The sequence below is a fragment of the Balaenoptera acutorostrata genome, chromosome 14 (genome assembly GCF_949987535.1).
Source record: "Balaenoptera acutorostrata chromosome 14, mBalAcu1.1, whole genome shotgun sequence".
Classification (NCBI taxonomy): Eukaryota; Metazoa; Chordata; class Mammalia; order Artiodactyla; family Balaenopteridae; genus Balaenoptera; species Balaenoptera acutorostrata.
The window spans coordinates 86,503,371-86,526,537 of NC_080077.1; the positions used below are offsets into that span (position 1 = coordinate 86,503,371).

General features: G+C 41.2%; 1 protein-coding gene across 4 annotated transcripts in view; it reads right to left on the reverse strand.

Annotated features, from left to right (window-relative positions):
• COL19A1 (collagen type XIX alpha 1 chain) overlaps nt 1–23,167 on the reverse strand; it is a 379,271-nt gene that overhangs the window by 309,779 nt on the left and 46,325 nt on the right. For all 4 annotated transcript variants that reach the window (XM_057528157.1, XM_057528158.1, XM_057528156.1 and 1 more), the window contains exons 5-7: nt 8,213–8,336; nt 5,876–6,151; nt 1,954–2,034 (exon numbers count right to left, since the gene is read on the reverse strand). In XM_057528157.1, coding sequence (XP_057384140.1) covers nt 1,954–2,034; nt 5,876–6,151; nt 8,213–8,336 — 481 coding nt within the window. The remainder of the gene's footprint in view (nt 1–1,953; nt 2,035–5,875; nt 6,152–8,212; nt 8,337–23,167) is intronic.

The window sequence follows — 23,167 nt, forward strand, 5'->3', positions numbered from 1 at the left end:
TTTTCCAAGGTTGGAGACGATTTCCTACCTTATTTTCTACTCTTTAAAACCAAATCTTTTTCAAACGTGATTTAAAATTTTTTTTCATGATGTGCGGGGTCATGTCACCGCTTTTAATTATCAAGCCACTCCACTGAATCCATCACCTATTTCCTTAAACAGTTTTCTCATAATTCAAGTTGGAGTGACTACTGGTCAAGAGTATAATATTTAGGTACCTCCAAACATCATTTTGTAACTTTTCAATCAGGGAAAATTCGTATTTTAAAAGCTCTCACATAAAAGAAGCATAATTAATTAAAGACAAACTTCTGGAGAATTCACGTCTTCACGGTTTAAATGTGTACCTCCAGGAAGTCTAGGTATTTCAAGTCTGTAGACTGGCATTCTACATTACCTTTCCAGATATTTATAGAAAGATATTTGGCTGGCTCTCCTTGCAATGAGAGCCATAAACTGGGTTGGAGATATGGTTTATAAAACCAAGTTACGTTAGCAAAACATATAATTTTTACAGACTTAGCTATGCTTCGAGTCAGTTGATCACATTATTATTCTACTACCCAAAGTGAGTGATAGAAGTTAAAAATATTTTTTTTTTTTTTTTTTTTTTTTTTTTTTAGAGACATGGAATTTTTTAAACAGATGTAACTTTATTTATTTATTTATTTATTTTCGGGTGTGTTGGGTCTTCGTTTCTGTGCGAGGGCTTTCTCTAGTTGTGGCAAGCGGGGGCCACTCTTCATCGCGGTGCGCGGGCCTCTCACTGTCGCGGCCTCTTGTTGCGGAGCACAGGCTCCAGACGCGCAGGCTCAGTTAAAAATATTTTTGAACTACTAAAACTATGAATAAATCTTACAATTTTCAATGGTAAGCTTAGAACTTCTGACCCAAAGAATAACATTTTCACCTTTTACTTTTACTTTTCATATGTTCTTTCTGTAAGACTTTTCAGAATTAATCCCTTTCAAACACCAGTCAACAAGTCAAGAAACAATGTTTTGACATCTTTTACAAACAAAGCACTAATCATAAAAGAAGGGTACAAAAGTATAATTCCCTTCAATGAGTTTAAAAGGTAGCTGAATAAATTAAAAACAAATACAACTATATCTAATAATATAAGACACACACATGGCCATTGCAATAAGAGATACAGAAAGTACTGAATTTAGTGGGGTTTTTTTAATGGAAGGTTGGTACAAGAAAGTAATAGTTGTAGAGTTAGGTTGAGAATATTAAGAATGAGAGACTAAGAAACTGAATTTCTACCTTGTTGCAAACAGGGAGTAACCAAAGGCTTTGAGGGTGAGATAAACAGAGGACCGGGAATGTGCCTTATTCACGTCAGCCAGCCTTGTTCCTTAGCACAGTGTCTAGAAGATCAGTGTTATTGAATAACAGATGTTTAGTGAAAGAAGGTAAATGAACCTACAAAGCAGTGATGCAGAGACTTATTCTGGCTATGTGGGGACAGAGAAGGCGGATGACACAATGATGAGACGATCCGGGCACGAGGTAAAGGTGGACCACGGCGGTAACAGGAGAGGGGAAGATGCAGGTGAAAAATCTCTCACAAAGGAAAACTGGCCAGGAAGGGTGACGGCTAGGAGAGGGAAGTGAGTGAGAATAACGTACGATCACAGACCTAAAACCCCTGTAACTGGAAAATGCTGATGCTACCGTCAGAGCATGGTTTAGCGAGAAAGGCATAAATTCTCTTTCACTCATGTGGAGTCCAAAGTGAGGCCATATCTTTCCTGAAGTTCAAGATGAAGCACTGGGATTAAAATTGCGACAACAGATGATGGGACAGCCCCATGAGGGGTCTCTTGCTTGGAACTGTTTGCTCGCCTGGCTTCAAGAGAAGACGTTCAGTGCTGCCCTACACGTGACTCTACAGCCCAGGCAACTGGCCTTCTACAGTCTTCACACACCAAAAACTGAGCTTACCTTAGGGTCTGATATCTCACAACACGTTTCTTGAGCTACGATGCTCGAGTTACAGTAGATTTGAAGTTGGTGAATTTCAACCTATTAAAAAATTAGTAATAAGATATATCATTAGTTTTTTTCTTTTTGAAAATCACATTTAGGCATTTGAGAACGATGGTAATTTAACTGGAAAGAAAAATAGAAGCTAATAGTTATACAAATAAATCACCGGCAGATATTTTGGTTTTTACTTAATTTAGGATTCATGATTTTATGGACCATTTGAGAAACAGAAATGGATTTGGCTGTTGAGATAGATCTATATGTAAAGGAAATCAAGTAATAGAGCAATTGCAGATCTTTGCTCCTTGTTTCAAACCATCAAAAAGAAGTATTTAATTAAAGAGAGGTAATGCACTACGATAAGAAGAAAAAAAAAAGGTATTTAGTTTTTATCTATTTTTCATGGATACTGTCTAATACCTATGGATTTTATGTTACATGGCATACTCCTGAGCAAGACTCACAGTATTTTTACAAAAATAATTGATTCTTCTATTTGCTCAGCAAATTCACATTTGTTGGCATTTGGACATGAAATTAAAAGTAGTTTCAGGAAAGTACAATCATGTCTTCAAGTGCAAGATCAAACAACCACATCAGAGAAAGTAAATGGTACAGACTATTGACAAAATTTCAATATGACAGATGCACAGAGAGGCTGCTTCAAATTAGTTTGTGGTTGTAAATTTAATAATTTAATTAATAATCAATCTTATGATGATTTGACATATAACATAGGTCAGAAACAACCTCTTTCCTCCCCCTCCTTCTCCTCCCCACCTTTCTCTCTCTTTCTCTCTCTCTCCTCTTTCCCCATCTTTCTCTGTCTCCTAATGTAACAGAGGTAGATTATGTATTTCTTTGAGGTCAGTAAGTACTTTCTATAGTAAGACCCAACTATAATAATATAATAATCCTATGATAATAGAAAGCAGATATCTGAGGTTAGCTCTGAATCGCTAACCCAACACCAAAAAAGCAAGAAAGGAGGGGAAAAGCTGTAACTATTACTCTACACTGAGGTGAACAAAATCAATTCAGCTCATAGAAAGCATTAAGAATTCCAGACATCTTTTGGATTCATGAGCAGCCTAAGATTTGCAGCCAATGCAAAATTCTGAGATGAAATGAAACTTAATGATTTCTCTTCTAAAACTGTTTGCAAGGTTACTGAAGTAAACTTCTATTTATAAAGTTTAAATACACTGTCTTATATAGTCTAATGAAATACCAGGCAGTAACATACCCATTATGTAGCATGAAGAATGTAGAGACTCCAATTAATTAATATTCTCCTTAACTAAAACTAATTTATCATCAACACTGTTATCTAAATAGTCAATAAATACTGAAATTCTATTATGTATCATCCACTGTGCTAGGGCCTTCATATGAATTATTTTACTTAACTGAAGATAGATGATCAATTTTTCATGGATTAGAACCTAATAAAGTACCCATGACACTGAAACTACAGTCAGCCTAGTTTAATTATGCTTTTTTAATTCATTAGTTGCTTTAGAATCCTTCACTGACATAGTGCTTTAGAATGAGAATGCACTGACCCTGTCACACAGAATTTTTTTGTTAAAAAAAAAAAATCCTTTTATCAGTTTTGTCACCTATTTCTCTGCATGAAAGCACACGGGTAGCATATGTAAAATAAAACCTAATCATTAGAAGTTTTTTTTGATAACTTACGTTCTGAATAAACAAAACATTTGCACATTACAACACATCTTATAAATCAGAGCTTGTATGGAGATGATAAAAAAATTAGTTCACTTAGAGTTTTAGTAGGACCAAGAATCTTTAAAAACTAAAACATGTATTTTGTTTGTTTGTTTAACTTAAACAGTGACTCTCTCCTCTAAAAGCTCCATCATTGTGACATGGCTTTAATATTATTTCTTAAGTGAACTAAGATTCCACATTAAACTATGAAAGTGTTGTAAGACTATAATTTTCCCATTGTGGCTTTTCATCAGGACACACAGTGATATTCTTCAGCCTCAGGTTGTTCCCTTGAGTAAAAAGTTAATTAGACACAGGACACAACACTCAACCTTCAGAGGGGAGCTTGGAGCCAGGACCCCACTCTTGGAATAACTTGCTCCTCTCTCACTGTCATCTCTCCCTCAAAGGTTATGAATTTATATCCCAATCCTAATGTTCTCTGGTTCTTGCCATTCCCCACTTTGCCCTCGCTAGTCCTGCAGGAGATCAGATTCCCGTCAACACCAGCGCTCCAGCAAGGGCTACCGCCACCCCTACTACTGTTACTAGAACTCCCTGAAGATCACTTCCCGTCTACCTACACTCCACCCACTGCTGGAAGTCACACCTTTGAGGTTTAGCTGCTGGACTCCACTTCCTCCCTTGACTCTGGAGAGACCTTTCTGAAAGGTCTGTCTAGGACTGTTGTCATTACAATTAACACTGTGATTATTATTGGCAGTCACCATTGCCTGACACAGACTTGATCCATCGTTCTGACACAGACTGAGCCTTTAAGATCTTTGAGAGAAGAGCAGATTTTGCCGTTGTTGTTTTCCACTCTCTTATGCCAGGGTTGACCGGCATGTCTGGCCCTAAATAAATAAATGAATACACAGAAAACTGACCACATACTATGCACTACGGCACATACGCTATGCAATTATAACGAGGGGGTCTACCAATATTATTTTATAGTTTAGGATACCGAGACTCAGATAAATTAAGAGTGAGCAAGATAAATGAGCAGATCATGAGCGTTAAGTGGATGAGCTAGGATTTACAATCACATCTGTCTGGTCCCCAAGCAAGCTCACTCTCCCTGATGCCACGATGTCTTATGTCCAGAATTGGCTTCTCCTGCTCTGGGGTATTTTGATAATCATCACTGAACCCTAGTTATGACATTCTCACTGATTTGTTCATTGTGTCTGAGAGAAGACAGTTTAAAAATAATATTTTATTGGAGATATATATATATATACACACACACACACACACACACACACACACACATATATAATATCTATCCATCTGTCATCTATCTCTGATGCCTTCCACAGGGGCCTTTAGAAATAATATGCTGGCCAAACATGTATGTGCACAGAACTGTACTTTTGAAACAAAAGTGAACTGTTAAGGGCTTTGCGTTAACAATTCCTATTGGTGACCTGCATTCAGATTATTTTTATGGGTTTTCCCATCATTCCACCCATAAGAAACTGCGAACTCATCAAATTTAGATATATCCCCCTTTTTAAAGATTATAGGCCTTTGGGAAATTAATAATAAATCTGTATCATGTGAGCATCAAATATAATTTTTAAGGAAACTTTTCATCTGAAAAGGTTTTACTAGACAGTTGTTCTCATCCAAATGACCTACTGTTGTGTTTCAGTCCAACAGAACTCTAAAAAAACATTATAAGCTAATGAAAAATAGTCTGCAATACAAACACTTATGATTCTGAGGATGAATAAATAACCTATTATTCTCGAATGAAAACACCAGATAATCTGGAACCATTTAACTTAAATTTCATCTTTTTCCAGTCCTTTCTATTCAAGACATAGGAACTTAGACCAAGCTTACTTTTGTATAATATTTTCAATTTTTATTAACATTTAATTTTAATAACCTTATTTTTTAAGGCATAACCTAGTTCCTTTAAATTCACAGGCTAGGGAAAAATGGGTGAAAATAGATAGAAAATAATATATGTAAAAATATAGTTGGAAATACATAGCTACGCTTCACACATCTGATAGCAAATTAATTTAAACAGTGTTGAGAAGGGAATATCTTATACAGTTATTAAAGGAAAAAGGTTTTAATAAGATATTTTATTTTAATTTATAAATGTTACTAGTTCACAACTCACGTCCACAGGCTTGCCATCTGAAGCTCGGGCCGCAATAACAGTCCTTCCGTGGAAGTCCACAGCGCCCTTTCCATCAATATGCCGGCTTGCAACTAAGTTACAGTCTGTATAGACCGAGATGGCCCGGGATTGTACACTGAAGCCAAGTTTATGCCACTGACGATCAAACAAAGGACGGAGTTCTCGATTTTTAAAAATGTAGTTCAACACGTCTCCCTCCACAGCTCGGAACATAAATTCCACCATCTTCTTTCCACCATCAACTACTATAGAAACCTGCAAAAATGCAAATGATCTTTAAATGTTTGAAATTCAGTTTAAAAATTATTAAAACACACAAATCAAACCTCAAGGTGCTACCATATGACCCAGCAATCCCACTACTGGGCATATACCCTGAGAAAAGCATAATTCAAAAAGATACATGCACCACAATGTTCACTGCAGTTCTATTTACAATAGCCAGAACACGGAAGCAACCTAAGTGCCCATCAACAGATGAATGGATAAAGAAGATGTGGTACATATATACAATGGAATATTACTCAGCCATAAAAAGGAACAAAATTGGGTCATTTGTAGTGATGTGGATGAACCTAAAGTCTGTCATACAGAGTGAAGTAAGTCAGAAAGAGAAAAACAAATATTGAATATTAACGCATATATATGGAATCTAGAAAAATGGTACAGATGAACCTATTTGCAGGGCTGGAAAAGAGATGCAGACGTAGAGAACGAACTTGTGGACACAGAGGGGAAGTGGAGGGTGGGACGAATTGAGAGACTAGCATGGACATATATACACTACCAAATGTAAAATAGGTAGCTAGTGGGAAGCTGCCACATAGCACAGGGAGCTCAGCTCGGTGCTTTGTGACCACCTAGAGGGGTGGGATAGGGAGGGTGGGAGGGAAGCTCAAGAGGGAGGAGATATGGGGATATATGTACACATATAGCTGATTCAATTTGTTGTACAGCAGAAACTAACACAACACTGTAAAGCAATTATATTCCAATAAAAAAATAAAATAATTGAAAAAAACCTCAAGCTGCATGTTAGTAGAACTGAGGCACTCAGTAAAATGTTTTAGATGATACTTGTGTCCATTGGATTTGTTAACATATAAGAACAGCAAACATCCAGCTACAAAAATGGTTTAAATATGGGATATTTGGTGAATGTAATATGCTCCTTTCTTGAGAGGACATCTAGGAGTGTGTGTGTGTGTGTGTGTGTGTGTGTGTGTGTGTGTGTGTGTGTATCTAAGTATATACATAATTCTGTATGAGTGATTCAAGAATTAAATGTTACTAATTTAAAAACAATAAGAAATGATCACTTCTCTTAGCATGGAAACTGAGATCAACTTCTTTAACCTTTGATGATTTGCATGGTGCAAAGAAAATACATTTTCATAGAGGACATATTCTTTCTGTTCAAGTCATATTTCCATCTTAATATTGTGACTATATAATAACATATTAAAAGGCCAGTGAAATGAAAAACATTTCAATGGATATGTACGGAAATAAACACAGATGGATGGTGCCCATAAGTAATTGTGATGTTTACCTCCCCTCCCTGGAGCACCTGCGTCCCCTCCTTTCTGCCCAAGTGCCACATCTCCCACAAGTATTCCTAGACCCCTGCTCTTCTCGTGTCCCATCTGGGGAAGCTGTCCTTTCCATGCTCGCACAGTCCCCACCCAACTCCAAGCTGTCCTCGGCCACCACACTTGTCACCCTGTGGTCATGCTCCAATAGGCTGTTCCCATACGTGGCATCCCCAGACCTACGTGCTCCCTGAGAAAAGGAATCACGCTTTGCCAGTCTCTTATCTTTGTCACTAACTAGCATCTAGCATGTGTTCAATTATTTTTATTGATGGAATCAATATTTATATTGCATCTCTTGATTCACTAAGGATTTTCAGAGGAAACAATGAACAGCTTTAAAATAATGTATAACATCAGAAATAATAGGAAATGAAGAAGTCATTAGTGAGGTGGTCTCGGGGTCAATGAAGCAGTTGTAAAGGAAGGGTAGTTAGAGTGTCTTCAGACAAAAATAGGAACCTAGTAGAAAAAAGCAAACAGAAAAATAAAACAAAAACAGAAAACAAACTAATCTTGCCTCACCCACCAGGCTCTCCCATTACAAATCTCAGCAAGATCCTTCTAACTCTGAGAATACTTGCATTTCCCTGTGGATGATTCCTCTAAAAGACAGACTATCCGTGCATGAGGTCTGTTCCCAAATTTATGCCCACAGTTCCAAGATTCACCTGGCCTAATCCCACCAGAGGACACAGATCAGTACATCTCTCTGGTTCCTTACCTGTGGCATATTCTGCTGGTTTAAAACCTGCCACAGAAACCACCGTTCCTTTTTGGTGCTTCTTCGTACCCGAAACACGGCTGCTATGGCGAACTCCTCAGGAAGGCCTTTGGGAAACACCTTACTGTGGGAGAAAAACAAAGAACCATTGTGGGAAAACTGAAGGCAAGGACAGAAAATCTCGGTATGCAGGTCTCTGCAACACATCTTAGTCACATTTTCTCAATGAGTTTAGAATTCATTATGCATGTTTATAGCATTCTACCAAATGCATACATGGACGCATCCACGCCTATTTTTACCTATGGAATTTGTATCCTTGTTCTTTCCCTTTTAAAAAATTTCCCGGGAAGCTGTTGTTAAAGCTTGAGGTGTGTAAAAGCGAGTGACTACACTATAGTACTATGGGGCAATATTCATTTACTGAACAAGATGTTCCAACAGAATCTCAGAATTCACTGCAGTCTGGCAAACAGTAGACATTTATAGAGGAAATAAATAGTACCCCTAGGCTTTATCGGTAGAGAGAAGTACAGAGCATTTCAAAGAACACTGCTGGCAATTAAATGTATACTTCCAAAGAACTTTTGTCATATTAAACCCTTGCAAAATGAACTCCTAATTCTGATTTCCTAGTAGGTATCAATTTAGGACTGAAACTAAATATAATAAAGACATTTTAGCTTATTTTTTATTCTTACAGAAAATAAGTAAATTATTTCTAGGTAGCAGAGAGAAGCCTAAAGACGGTCCAAATATGCTTCTGCCTCAACCTTGTTTCAAAATACTGGTCTCACTGGATCCATGAAGAAACTTGGGGAAAAAAATTCACCATGAACATAAATCATATTCAGGCTTTCATTGGAAAACACGGAGAGATACAGTCCTCCAAGTTGACTTTTAAAGTTATCTGCATTGTATGTAAAAACTCATCAAGGCAGGAATCTTGCTTTTCTTTCAAGAAATCATGAGGAGTAGTAGGTAAGAATTCTCTTAAGTATTAACACAGCCAGAAGTTGTTTATATAAATAAAACATCATACATTGAGATGGTAACTACTCACTGGGAATATCACACCAAGGTCCACTGAAACTGACAACCAAACTCATGGAGAATTCTGAAACTTTGGTTTTACACTTTGTGTTACAGAAAAAGTCACAAGTGGCAGGGAAATCAGGAACAAATATGAAAAGAAAAAAGCTATGCTGGCCTAAAGTTCTTAGTTGGTTAAACTCACGCGCGTGCGCACGCACACACACACACACACACACGTATATAGTGTATGAATTTAGGTATATGTACATAAGCATACCTCAGGGATATTGCAGGTTTGGGGCCAGCTCACTGGAATAAAGTGAATATCACAATAAAGTCAGTCACACGAATTTTCTGGTTTTCCAGTGTGTGTAAAAGTTGTGTTCACACTATGCTGTACTCTATTCCATGTGCAACAGCATTATATCTAAAAACGTACATACCTTAATTTTTAAAATGCTTTACTGCTAAAAAGAAATATGCTAACCATCATCTGACAACCCAGGGTTGCCACAAACCGTCAATTTGTAGAAAATCCAGTATCTATGAAGTGCAATAAAGTGAAACACAATAAAAGGAGGTCTGCCTCTAAATACATATAAACTCTAGTTTTACCTTCTTCACTAACCTGCTTACCCCCAGTCCGGAGGCTTTCTGGCTCTCAGCTCTTGTCTGGCTGGCTGAAGAAAGAGGAGGCAACCTGGGGCCTCATTTTCATCACACACACACACACACACACACACACACACACACACACACACACACACACACACACACACACCCGCCTCCCCGGCATGAGCCTCTCCCGTGCCCGGGGAGGTACCCCAGCCCACGTGCCAGCAGCACCCCGCCCTGCGATTCCGAGGTTCTATCTTCCTCCTCTCTGCTGCCTGTGACCCCACTGCTTCCCGTCTTCTAAGGATGTATTATGTCTGTCTCTGTGGCTTCATCTCCCACTCTACAGTCATTTCTGCACTTTAGAGGATAAAACTCCAATTCCATCTCCCATCTCTCCCTCACCGACGCCCCTCTTATCTCGGTTTACAAAGGTATGCATATCTTCACCCTCTCCCCTGCTGTAAAACAGACAAAACTCCCTCCATCCTCGCTACAGCATTATATTACCCTTCCAGGTATCCACCAAGTTTCTTAAATGAAGACTCAGAACGTCACACTGCCACAGCCCTCCGCCCCGAGCCGTCCTGCATTCTAAAAGCAGTCCCGTGGGCTCTCGCGAGGATGCTCGCGGTGCGCCCCTGTTCCCGAGGCGGGCCGTCACGTGAGCGCTCTCACCCAATCGGCGAGCGGGCCTGGGGCGGGGGTGGGGGAGCCGCGGTTCCCGCCAGAAAGGAGCGCGCCGCTGCGGGCCTGAGGGGGAACCGCAGCGGCCGCCCGAGGGGAGCTCGAGACGCCGCAGGGCAATGTTGGAGGAGCCCGGGCAGCGGCCACAGCCACGATGGCAAAAACAGCCTAGCTTACCCAGTCAAGAAGTTAATACAAGAACCGGATGGGCTTATCTCCGAATGGGATTTCCACCCATAATGAATAACTGCGGGATTTGTACTGGGGATGGCGAGCGGATCAGAAAATGTGCTCTTCGGAATTCAGGCAATATCCCTGCTGTGGAAGCTTGTCAGTTTTTTTGGCTTTTGCTTTTAATTAGGATGTTGGAAAATAATGAAAAGATAACCCCTTTTTAAACTTAAGGAATTCCCCCCTCCCCCTCCGCCAAGCACTGCAAGGTCGATCATTTCTGGAGCATCTGGAATGTTGAAGTACCGACGGTCGCTCTTCATTCTCGCCCTAAAAAGACGGCCTCCCCCTCTTTCGGTTTCCGCCCTTCACGCGGCTGAATCTCGTCCCGAGGGAGAAAACCCACGGCACTAGGGGCTCTCAGAGCGCGCCTGCGCGGAGACAAGTCCCCGAGTTCGGAACCCCTTTGGACCACTTGGAGGAAAGTTGTCATGTGGGTTCCGACCTAGATTTTAGGCCGAAACTTGGTGACGGGAAGGGCCCCTTGGGTACTTGAAGAAGGAGGCGAGTGGAAACCGGTATGGGCCAGGCCGTGGGCATCATCGCCTGGACGGAGGGCTCGAGTGACCCACCAGGCGGCACGGTGGCTACAGTGAACTGAGTTCTGCAGGAGGACGTAACCGGGTCACAGAAGAGGCCGGAGGAGACGGCGCAGCTGGAGGCTGGTCCGAGGGCTGAGCTGGGGAGTCCTGGGGAGGCCCTTTCGGACGCTCTGCGCCGAACGAGGAGGGGGCGCTGAGCCCGGGCCGCAGACAGGCGTGGACGTGCGGGGGCTGCCCGGGCTGACGGGGGTGGAGGCCGCGCTCGCGGGGGACAGGCCTCAGCGGGGCCGGCATCCTGTCCGAGGGACGGTGCCCGCGGTCGCCCTGCAGGATCTCCTGGGCCAAACCCAGGCCCGTCTCCTCCCGCCACGCCTTCGGGGCAGGCCGGGCCATCCCCGAGTGGGACACAGGGTCCAGCCCCAGAGGACTGTGTCCCGGGCCACTCGTCCCCGGAGTCCAGCCCCAGAGGGCTGTGTCCCGGGCCACTGTCCCCAGTGTCCAGCCCCAGAGGGCTGTGTCCCGGGCCACTGTCCCCGGAGTGCAGCCCCAGAGGACTGTGTCCGGGGCCACTCGTCCCCGGAGTCCAGCCCCAGAGGGCTGTGTCCCGGGCCACTGTCCCCGGAGTGCAGCCCCAGAGGACTGTGTCCCGGGCCACTGTCCCCGGAGTTCAGCCCCAGAGGACTGTGTCCCGGGCCACTGTCCCCAGTGTCCAGCCCCAGAGGGCTGTGTCCCGGGCCACTGTCCCCGGAGTGCAGCCCCAGAGGACTGTGTCCGGGGCCACTCGTCCCCGGAGTCCAGCCCCAGAGGGCTGTGTCCCGGGCCACTCGTCCCCGGAGTCCAGCCCCAGAGGACTGTGTCCGGGGCCACTCGTCCCCGGAGTCCAGCCCCAGAGGACTGTGTCCCGGGCCACTGTCCCCAGTGTCCAGCCCCAGAGGGCTGTGTCCCGGGCCACTGTCCCCGGAGTGCAGCCCCAGAGGACTGTGTCCGGGGCCACTCGTCCCCGGAGTCCAGCCCCAGAGGACTGTGTCTGGGGCCACTCGTCCCCGGAGTCCAGCCCCAGAGGGCTGTGTCCCGGGCCACTGTCCCCAGTGTCCAGCCCCAGAGGGCTGTGTCCCGGGCCACTGTCCCCAGAGTACAGCCCCAGAGGGCTGTGTCCCGGGCCACTCGTCTCCGGAGTCCAGCCCCAGAGGGCTGTGTCCCGGGCCACTCGTCTCCGGAGTCCAGTCCCAGAGGGCTGTGTCCCGGGCCACTGTCCCCAGTGTCCAGCCCCAGAGGGCTGTGTCCCGGGCCACTGTCCCCAGAGTACAGCCCCAGAGGACTGTGTCCGGGGCCACTCGTCCCCAGAGTCCAGCCCCAGAGGGCTGTGTCCCAGGCCACTGTCCCCAGAGTCCAGCCCCAGAGGGCTGTGTCCGGGGCCACTCGTCCCCAGAGTCCAGCCCCAGAGGGCTGTGTCCCAGGCCACTGTCCCCAGAGTCCAGCCCCAGAGGACTGTGTCCGGGGCCACTCGTCCCCGGAGTCCAGCCCCAGAGGACTGTGTCCGGGGCCACTCGTCCCCGGAGTCCAGCCCCAGAGGGCTGTGTCCCGGGCCACTGTCCCCAGTGTCCAGCCCCAGAGGGCTGTGTCCCGGGCCACTGTCCCCAGAGTACAGCCCCAGAGGGCTGTGTCCCGGGCCACTCGTCTCCGGAGTCCAGCCCCAGAGGGCTGTGTCCCGGGCCACTCGTCTCCGGAGTCCAGTCCCAGAGGGCTGTGTCCCGGGCCACTGTCCCCAGTGTCCAGCCCCAGAGGGCTGTGTCCCGGGCCACTGTCCCCAGAGTACAGCCCCAGAGGACTGTGTCCGGGGCCACTCGTCCCCAGAGTCCAGCCCCAGAGGGCTGTGTCCCAGGCCACTGTCCCCAGAGTCCAGCCCCAGAGGGCTGTGTCCCGGGCCACTGTCCCCGGTGTCCAGCCCCAGAGGACTGTGTCCTGAGCCACTGTCTCCGAGCTCCTCCTCCCCCACCCGTGCTCCCACATGGCCCCTCCCGCCTCCATGCCATCCCAGGGGGCAGATCTCCCCAGAACCAGTGCTGCTGGAATCCAGAGGCCTCTGGGTCCGGCCCTTCACTCCTCACCCAGGGACACCATCACCCAGATGGCTAATGGCGAGTGAGTTGGGCTGCGGGCCAGGTCCTGTGACTTCCGATGCAGAATTCTTTCCAACATGGAAAGCCGTTGGGGTATTCAGTCCCGCGTACCCTGTGATTTGCCGGTGGTCCCGTGAAGTGCCGGTGTGTCACTGCCACCCTGGTAGCCTTGTTCACGCCTCCTTAACAGTGCTGGTCACCTTAGCCACATAGTGACTGTTGGGTGTCAGTGGGCGGCTGGAACCCTTGGGTCAGCTCCCTGCCCACCTCCTGTTCCAACAGACACTCCAGGGACGTCGCTGGTAAGCAGTCAGTAAGGTTGGTGAAGAGAGCCCCAGACAGTGGGAAGAATAAAAGGGGGCACTCTGTAGGGTCAGCTCTGGTCAGCATGGCCGCCAGACTTAAAAACCTCACCCAGAGTGAGGAGGACAGGAGAGACCTGGTACCATGTTTAAGAACCCAGAAGGGTGACTTTGGAAATGTCTGTTTTTGTTATTGGCTTCTCATCAGCACAGTGACAGATGTCTCTGTGCTCATCTGTTATTAAGGTCCTGTGGGTAAAACTGATAAAAGCAGTCAAAATAAAATAAAGTAAAATGAAATGAAATAATATAAAATGCAAAGTAAAATAAAATAAAAGTATTCCCAATCACCTAATCCCCTGGCCTCTTCTAAATCCTCACTCCCCTTGGTCCTTCTGAAGTTTTTAACACTGAAGACATCCTGTCTTCATTGATGTAAACCAAGAGTCACAACCACATGGCTCTAGGGCCCAGCCAGGAAACTGGAATGTAAGCTTCCTAAGGTTCTTTGTCTATCCTGTTCACCAGCATCTAGAGCACTGCCTGCACAAGGTAGGCACTCAATAAATATTATTAAAGGAATCAATTAATGCCCTGAATTCAGATGTAAAAAATCTGTAAACCAAAAGAAAAATAACATATGGCCCCCTCTAAGTCTAGCTTTAGTTTTTCTGTCTTGGATAGAAATGTGCATGTAAGAAATTTTCACTTTCCTCTTAAGAATTCTATAGTAAAAACAAATAGAGCAAGTGAGTTAATAACAGCACTGTTACCCGTTCTCACGTAGAGGACACACACGTAGACTAAGGGAAATGCAGAGTCCAGCCCATCTACAGGGGCAGCTGCTAATTAGCTCCAGCCAACTCTTACCATATGGGGAAGCGGGTCCAGGGTTGCCAGTTCATCCCATTTTTCAAGACAAGCCAAATACCCAGATTTTTATCTGAGAAGTTTAGAGTTTTAATTTTGGCAACTGTTTCAGATTTTTCATAAACACTGTCCAGACCAACATTGTGCAAAACCAAACAAATCAGTGACTGCTAGTTAGCAAAGCTGGATCTACACAAATGTTTGCTGAATCCCCACAGAGGCTTACAAAGATGGAAAAAAGAAGATTCCTGCCCTAATCAGTTCTTAAAATCAGTTAGGAGAGGAAAATTAGAACTCAAGGTTATGAACGGAAAACCTAGTACTAGGAATGGGACTGCTTTTAAAATCCTATAACAGCAGGAAAGTTTCAGTCCTTTTAAATTTATTGAGACTTGCTTTATGACATAACATATGGCCTACCCTGGAGAATGTTCCACATGCAGTTGAGAAGAATGTGTATTCTGCTATTGTTAGGTGGAATGTTCTACAGTCTGTTAGGTCTAAATAGCTTGTGGATTTGTGCAAGTCTTCTATTCCCTTACTGGTCTTCTGTCTAATGTTCTATCTATTCTGAAAATGGGGTATTGAAGTCTCCAATTATTACTGTTGAATTGTCTACTTCTCCCTTCAATTCTGTGAGTTTTTGCTTCATGAATTTGGGGGCTTTGTTTTGGGGTACATATTTGTGATTGCTCTATTGTCTTGATGTATTGACACTCTTTTTAAATTTTTTTAATTGAAGTATAGTTGATGTACAATATTATATGTTACAGGTGTACAATATAGTGATTCACAATTTTTAAAGGTTATACTTCTTTTATAGTTATTGTAAAATATTGGTTATATTCCCCATGTTGTGCTTAGCCTTGTAACCTTTTTTTCCATTGCCATCTTTATTTTTTTAATTTTTTTGAAGTATGCTTCATTTACAATGTGCTAATTTCTTCAGTACAGCAAAGTTATTCAGTTATACATATATGTGTGTGTGTGTGTGTGTATATATATATATATATATATATATATATATATATATATATATTCTTTTTCATAGTCTTTTCCATTATGGTTTGTCACAGGATATTGAATGTAGTTCCCTGTGCTATACAATAGGACCTTGTTGTTTATCCATCCTATATATAATAGTTTGCATCTGCTAGTCTCAGTCTCCCAATCCTTCCCTCCCCTACCACCCATTCCCCTTGGCAACCACAAATCTGTTCTCTATATCTGTGAGTCTATTTATATATCATAGATATATTGATTTGTGTCATATTTTAGATTCCACATATAAGTGATATCATATGGTATTTGTCTTTCTCTTTCTGACTTCAATTAGTATGATAATCTCTAGGTCCATCCATGTTGCTGCAAATGGCATTATTTCATTCTGTTTGATGGCTCAGTAACATTCCATTGTACATATATATACCACATCTTCTTTATCCATTCATCTGTTGATGAACATTTAGGTTGTTTCTATGTCTTGGCTATTGTAAATAGGACTGCTATGAACATAGGGGCGCATGTATCCTTTTGAATTATAGTTTTGTCTGGGTGGGATTGTTGGATTATATTGCAACTCTATTTTTAGTTTTTTGAGGAACCTCCATACTGTTCTCCATAGTGGCTGCATCAATTTACATTCCCACCTATAGTGTAAGAGGGTTCCCTTTTCTCCACCCCCTCTCCAGCATTTGTTACTTGAAGACTTTTAATGATGGCCATTCTGCCTGGTGTGGGGTGGTACCTCACTGTAGTTTTGATTTGCAATTCTCTAATAATTAGCGATGTTGAGCATCTTTTCGCGTGCCTATTGGCCATCTGTATATCTTCTTTGGATAAATCTCTGTTTAGGTCTTCTGCCCATTTTTTAATTGGGTTGTTTGCTTTTTTGTTATTGAGTTGTATGAGCTGTTTGTATATTTTAGAAATTAAGCCCTTGACAGTCGCATCATTTGCAGATAATTTCTCCCAGTCTGTAGGTTGTCTTTGCATTTTGTTTATGGTTTCCTTTGCTGTGCAAAAGCTTATAAGTTTGATTAGGTCCCATTTGTTTATTTTTGCTTTTATTTCCATTGCCTTGGGAGACTGACCTAAGAAAACATTGGTATGATTTATGTCAGAGAATGTTTTGCCTATGTTATTTTCTAGGAGTTTTATGGTGTCTTGTCTTATATTTAGGCCTTTAAGCCATTTTGAGTTTATTTTTGTGTATAGTGTGAGGGTGTGTCCTAACTTCATTGATTTACATGTGGCTGTCCAGCTTTCCCAACACCACTTGCTGAAGAGACTTTCTTTTCTCCATTGTATATTTGTGCCTCCTTTGTCAAAGATTAGTTGACAGTAGGTGTGTGGGTTTATTTCTGGACTCTCTGTTCAGTCCCATTGATCCATATGTCTGTTTTTGTGCCTGTACCATGCTGTTTTGATTACTGTAGCCTTGTAGTATTATCTGAAGTCTGGGAAGGTTATGCCTCCTGCTTTGTTCTTTTTCTTCAGGATTGCTTTGGTAATTCTGGTTTTTTTTATGGTTCCATATAAATTTTAGGATAATTTTTCTATTTCTGTGAAACATGTCATGGGTAATTTAATAGGGATCGCACTAAATCTGTAGATTGCTTTGGATAGTATGGCCGTTTTACCAATATTAATTCTTCCAATCCAAGAGCATGGGATATCTTTCCATTTCTTTGAGTCATCTGTAATTTCCTTTATTAATGTTTTGTAGTTCTCAGCATATAAGTCTTTCACCTCCTTGGTGAGGTTTATTTCTAAGTATTTTATTTTGGGGGGGTGCGATTTTAAAAGGTAATACTTTTTTACTTTCCCTTTCTTATATTTCATTGTTAGTGTAAAGAAATGCAACCAAATTCTGTATGTTAATCTTGCTACCTTGCTGAATTCATTTATCAGTTCTAATAGTTTTTGTGTGGAGTCTTTAGGGTTTTCTATATATATTATTATGTCATCTGCATATAGTGACAATTTTACCTCCTCCCTACCAATTTGAATACCTTTTATTTCTTTTTCTTGTCTGATTGCTGTGGCTAGGACTTCCAATACTATGCTGAAGAGAAGTAGTGAGAGTGGGCATCCTTGTCTTGTTCCAGATTTTATCAGGAAGGCTTTCAGCTTTTCACCATTGATTATTATATTGGCTGTGGGTTTATTGTAAATAGCTTTTATTATGCTTAGATACGTTACCTCTATACTCACTTTCATACCGATTTTTATCATGAATGGATGTTGAATTTTATCAAATGCTTTTTCTGCATCTATTGAGATGATCTTGTGGCTTTCATCCTCTCATTTGTTGATGTGGTGTATCCCATTGATTGATTTGCATATGTTGAACCATCCTTGTGACCCTTGGGTGAATCCAACTTGGTCATGGTGTATGAACTTTTTTATGTGTTGTTTGATTCAGTTTGCTAATATTCTGTTGAGAATTTTTCAGTCTATAATCATCAAAGATATTGGCCTGTAATTTTCTTTTTTGGTAGTGTTTTTGTCTGGTTTTGGTATCAGGGTGATGGTGGCTTCATAGAATGTCTTTGGGAGTGTTCCTTCCTCTTCAGTCTTTTGGAAGAGTTTGAGAAGGATTAGTATAAGTTCTCCTTTGTATGTTTGGTAGAATTCCCCAGTGAAGCCATCGGGTGCTGGACCTTTGTTTTTAGGGAGTTTTTTTTATTACAGATACTATTTCATTTCTAGTGATTTGTCTGTTCAAGTTATCTATTTCTTCTTGATTCAGTTTTGGTGGGCTGTATGTTTCTAGAAAGTTTTCCATTCTTCTAGGTTGTCAAATTTGTTGGCATAGAGTTGTTCATAGTATTCCCTTATGGTTTTTTGTATTTCCGCAGTATCAGTTGTGATTTCTCCTCTTTCATTTCTTATTTTGTTTATTTGGGTCTTGTCTCTTTTTTCTTGGTGAGCCTGGCCAGAGATCTGTCAATTTTACTTACGCTTTCAAAGAACCACCTCTTGGTTTTATTGACTTTTCCTAATTTTTAAATCTCTACTTCATTTATTTCCTATCTGATCTTTATTACCTCCTTCTGCAGACTTTAGGTTTTGTTTATTTTTCTTTTTCTGATTTTTTAAGTGGTAGTTTAGGTTGTTTATTTGAGATTTTTCTTGTTTCTTAAAGAAGGCCTATATCACTATGAAATTCCCTCTAAGAACTGCTTTTGCTGCATGCCATAGAATTTGTATGGTTGTGTTTTCATTGTCATTTGCCTCAAGGTATATTTTAATTTCTTCTTTGATTTCATCACTGACCCATTGGTTTTTTAATAGCATGTTGTTTAGTCTCCATGTAATTGTTTGTTTTCTTGTTTCTTTTTCTGTGGTTGATTTCTTGTCATGCCGTTGTGGTCAGAAAAGATGCTTGAAATAATTTCTATACTCTTAAATTTGTTCAGGCTTGTTTTGTGCCCTAGTATATGGTCAATCCTAGAGAATGTTTCATGTGTACTTGAAAAGAATGTGTATTCTGCTTTTTATGGATGTAATGTCCTGAAGATATCAATTAAGTCTAACTATTCTACTGTATCATTTAGGATCTTTGTTGCCTTATTGATTTTCTGTCTTGAAGATCTGTCCATTGATGTGAGAGTGGTGTTAAAGTCTTCTACTGTTATTGTGTTCCTGTCAGTTTCTCCCTTTATGTCTTAGTATTTGTTTTATGTATCTGGGTGCTCCTATATTGGGTGCATATATGTTGACAAGTGTAATATCCTCTCCTTGTATTGATCCTTTTAGCATTATATAGTGTTCTTCTTTATCTTTCTTTATTGCCTTTGTTTTAAAGTCTGTTTTGCCTGCTATGAGTATTGCAACCCCCATTTATCGTCATTTCCATGTGCGTGAAATATCTTTTTCCATCCCCTCACTTTTAACCTATATGTGCCCTTGGCCCTAAAGTGGGTCTCTTGTAGGCAGCATGTTGTAGGCTCTTGTTTTTTTATCCAATCTGCCACTCTGTGTCTTTTGGTGGAGCATTTAGTCCATTGACATTTAAGGTAATTATCGATAAATATGCATTTATTTCCATTTTAAACCTTGTTTTGCCATTTATTTTATATTTCTTCTTTGTCCTTTTCTTTTTCTTTTTGTTTTTCCTTTTGTGGTTTGATGATTTTCTTTCATATTATGCTTATGTTCTCTTCTTTTTGTTTTTTGTGACTCTATTGTATGTTTTTGATTTGTGGTTGCCCTGTTTTTCACGTATGTCAACCCCTTCCTATATAGACTTGCTTTAGAGTGGTAGTCGTATAGGCTCAAACACATTCTAGAACAAAAATCTACATTTTTTTACTCTCCTCCCCCACATTTTATGATTTTGATGTCCTCTTTTGCATCTACATGTTCACCTTTTTGCTGTTCACTGTAGTTATCACTTTTCCATAAATTTTTTGTTTTCTGGTTTTTTTAAAATCTGTGTACTGGTTTATTTAAGTGATTTGGTTTCCAACTGTGATTTTCTCTTTCCTATAGATTCTTACTTCTTTTCTATTAAGAGAAGACCTTTCAATATTTCCTTTAGGGTAGGTTTAGTATTGCTGTATTCTTTTAGTTTTTGCTTGTCTGAGAGATTCTTTATCTCTCCTTCTATTCTAAATGATAATCTTGCTGGGTAGAGTATCCTAGGTTGCAGATTTTTCCCTTTCAGGACTTTGAATATATCTTGCCACTCCCTTCTGGCCTGCATCATTTTTGTAGAGAAAACAGCTGATAGCCTTACGAGGGGTTCCCCTGTAATTAACTCTTTGTTTTTCTCTTGCTGCCTTTAGAATCCTCTCTTTAACTTTTGCCATTTTTATTATAATATGTCTTGGTGAAAATCTGTTTCGATTTATCTTGTTTGGGATCCTCTGTGTTTTCTGTGTCTGAATATCTGTTTCCTTTTTTAGGTTTGGGAAGTTTTCAGCCATAATTTCTTCAAATACATTTTCAATCCCTTTTTCTCTTTCTTCTCCTTCTGGTATCCCTATTATGTATAGATTGGCACACTTTATATTATCCCATAGGCCTCATATTGCTTTCATTTTTTTTTTTTAATTTGGCTTTCTGTCTGCTATTTTAATTGGGTGACTTCTATTATTCTATCTTCTAGATGACTTATTCATTCTTCTGCATTATTCATTCCACTATTCATAGCCTTTAGTTAAGCTTTCATCTCTTCAAATGAATTCTCTAATCTTTCTTGGCTCCTCCTTATAGTTTCTACTTCCTTTTTACAGTAATCTGCATTTCTATTGATAATTTTTTAATTCCTTCAGCATTTTCATTACCTCCTTTTCGAACTCAGTGTCTATTAGACTGAAGAGGTCTGTTTCATTGTTTGTTCTTTCAGGGGAATTCTCTTGATCTTTTAATTGGGAGTGGTTCCTCTGCTGCTTCATTTAACTTATATTTCTCTTACTTTGTGAGTTTAGGAGAAACAATTATCTACTGTGGTCTTGGAGAGCTATTTATATGTGGGAACATCCCTGTGTAGCCTGTGTGGGTTTAATATTTTTTGGGTGCTAGGGCTGTTTTTAGTATGGATGCCTGACAACTCTTTCCTCAGTATATGCTGGCCGTTATCCCCTTGATAGGTGAGACTGATGTTGTGGAGACCAGAGCCTACACTGGATATTGAGCAGGACCTCCTCTTTGCTCTGTGGTTGTCACTACCCCATCAGGTACAGGGTCTGCTCCTTAGTTGTTGGAGTAGAAGCCCCCAGATCCATTTCTGAGCTGCTTTTCTGATCTGCAGTGTTGGGATTAGAGCACTCCCACTGGGAGAGGAGCCACTGAGTATTCCTCTGCTGGAGCTGTGAGTGTGCTCTGTTGTGTCACCTTTCACCCATTATGTGGACTAGCTCATGTTACATATAATAGTTTGTACCTCTTAATCCCCTACCCCAAAGTTGCCCCTTCTCCCTTCCCTCTTCCCACTGGTAACCACTAGTTTGTTCTCTATATCTGTGAGCCTGCTTCTTTTCTATTTTATCACTAGTTTGTTGTATTTCTTAGATTCCACATACAAGTGATATCATACAGTATTTGTCTTTGTCTGACTTATTTCACTTAGCAAAATACCCTCCAAGTCAATCCATGATTTTTTTTTTTTAGTATTCCATTGTATATATACACCACATCTTCTTTATCCATTTATCTGTTGATGGACACCTAGGTTGTGTCCATACCTTGGCAATTGTAAATAATGCTGCTATGAACACTGGGGTGCATGTATCTTTTTGAATTAATGTTTTTCATTTTTTTGGATATATACCCAGAAGTGGGATTGCTGGATCATATGGTAGTTTTATTTTTAGTTTTTTGAGAAGCTTCCACACTGTTTTCCACAGGGGCTGCACCAATTTACATTCCCACCAACAGTGTACAAGGCTTCCATTTTCTCCACATCCTTGCCAACACTTGTTATTTGTGTTCTTTTTGAGGTTGGCCATTCTGGCATGTGTGAGGTGACACATCATTATCAAAATGCCCTTCCTTGTCTCTTCTAATAGCTTCTCCTTAATTCCATTTTGTCTGATATTAGTGCTATGGACTGTATTATGTCTCCCGTAAATTCAAATGTTGAAGCCCTAACCCCCAATGTGATGGTATTTGGAGATGGGGCCTTGGGGAAGTAATTAGGTTCACACGAGGTCATAAGGGTGTGGTCCTCATGATGGGATTAGTGCCCTTATAAGAAGAAACTAGAGAGCTCCCCCTCACCCTCTCTCTCTCTCTCTCTCTCTTTCTCTCTCTGTCATGTGAAGACACAGAGAGAAGACAGCTACAGCAAGCCAGAAAGTGAGTCCTTACCAGTACCATGCTGGTACCCTGATCTTGAACTTCTGGCCTTCAGAACTGTGAGAAATAAATTTCTATTGTTTAAATTACCCAGTCCATGGTATCTTGTTATGGCAGCCCAAGCTAAGATAATTAGTGTAGCCACTCAAGGGTCTTTCAATTTCTGTTTTCATGATATATCTTTTCCCCTTTACTTTTAATGAATCCTTTTTACTTTCACTTTGAATCTAACGTGTATCTTCTTTTTTGAAAGCATATAGTTAAATTCTGTTTTCTGTTTTAATCCATTCTGCAAACCTTTGCCTTTTTATTTAAGTGTTTAATATTTATATTTAATACAATTACTGCTAAAGTAGGATTTGTGTTTGTTATTTTCCTATTTGTTTTCTCCGTATTTCATCTTTTTTTTTTTTAGTTTCTTTGTTCCTCTATTACTGCCTTCTTTTGTGTATAATATGTATTTTCCAGTGTGCCATTTTTATTCCCTTGTTTTGTTTACTGTGTTTTTTAAGGTATTTCCCCAGTGGTTGCCCTGAGAATTACAATTAACATCTTAAATTTACAACAATCTAGTTCAGATTGATACCAATTTAATTTCAATAGTATACAAAAATACTGCTCCTAAAAAGTGGTTTCCTCTTCCTTCCTTTGTGTTATTATTGTCTACAAACTGTGCCTTTAGACTTTATATGCCCATCAACTTAGATTTATAATTACTGCTGTATTTGTTTGTTTTTATGCAAC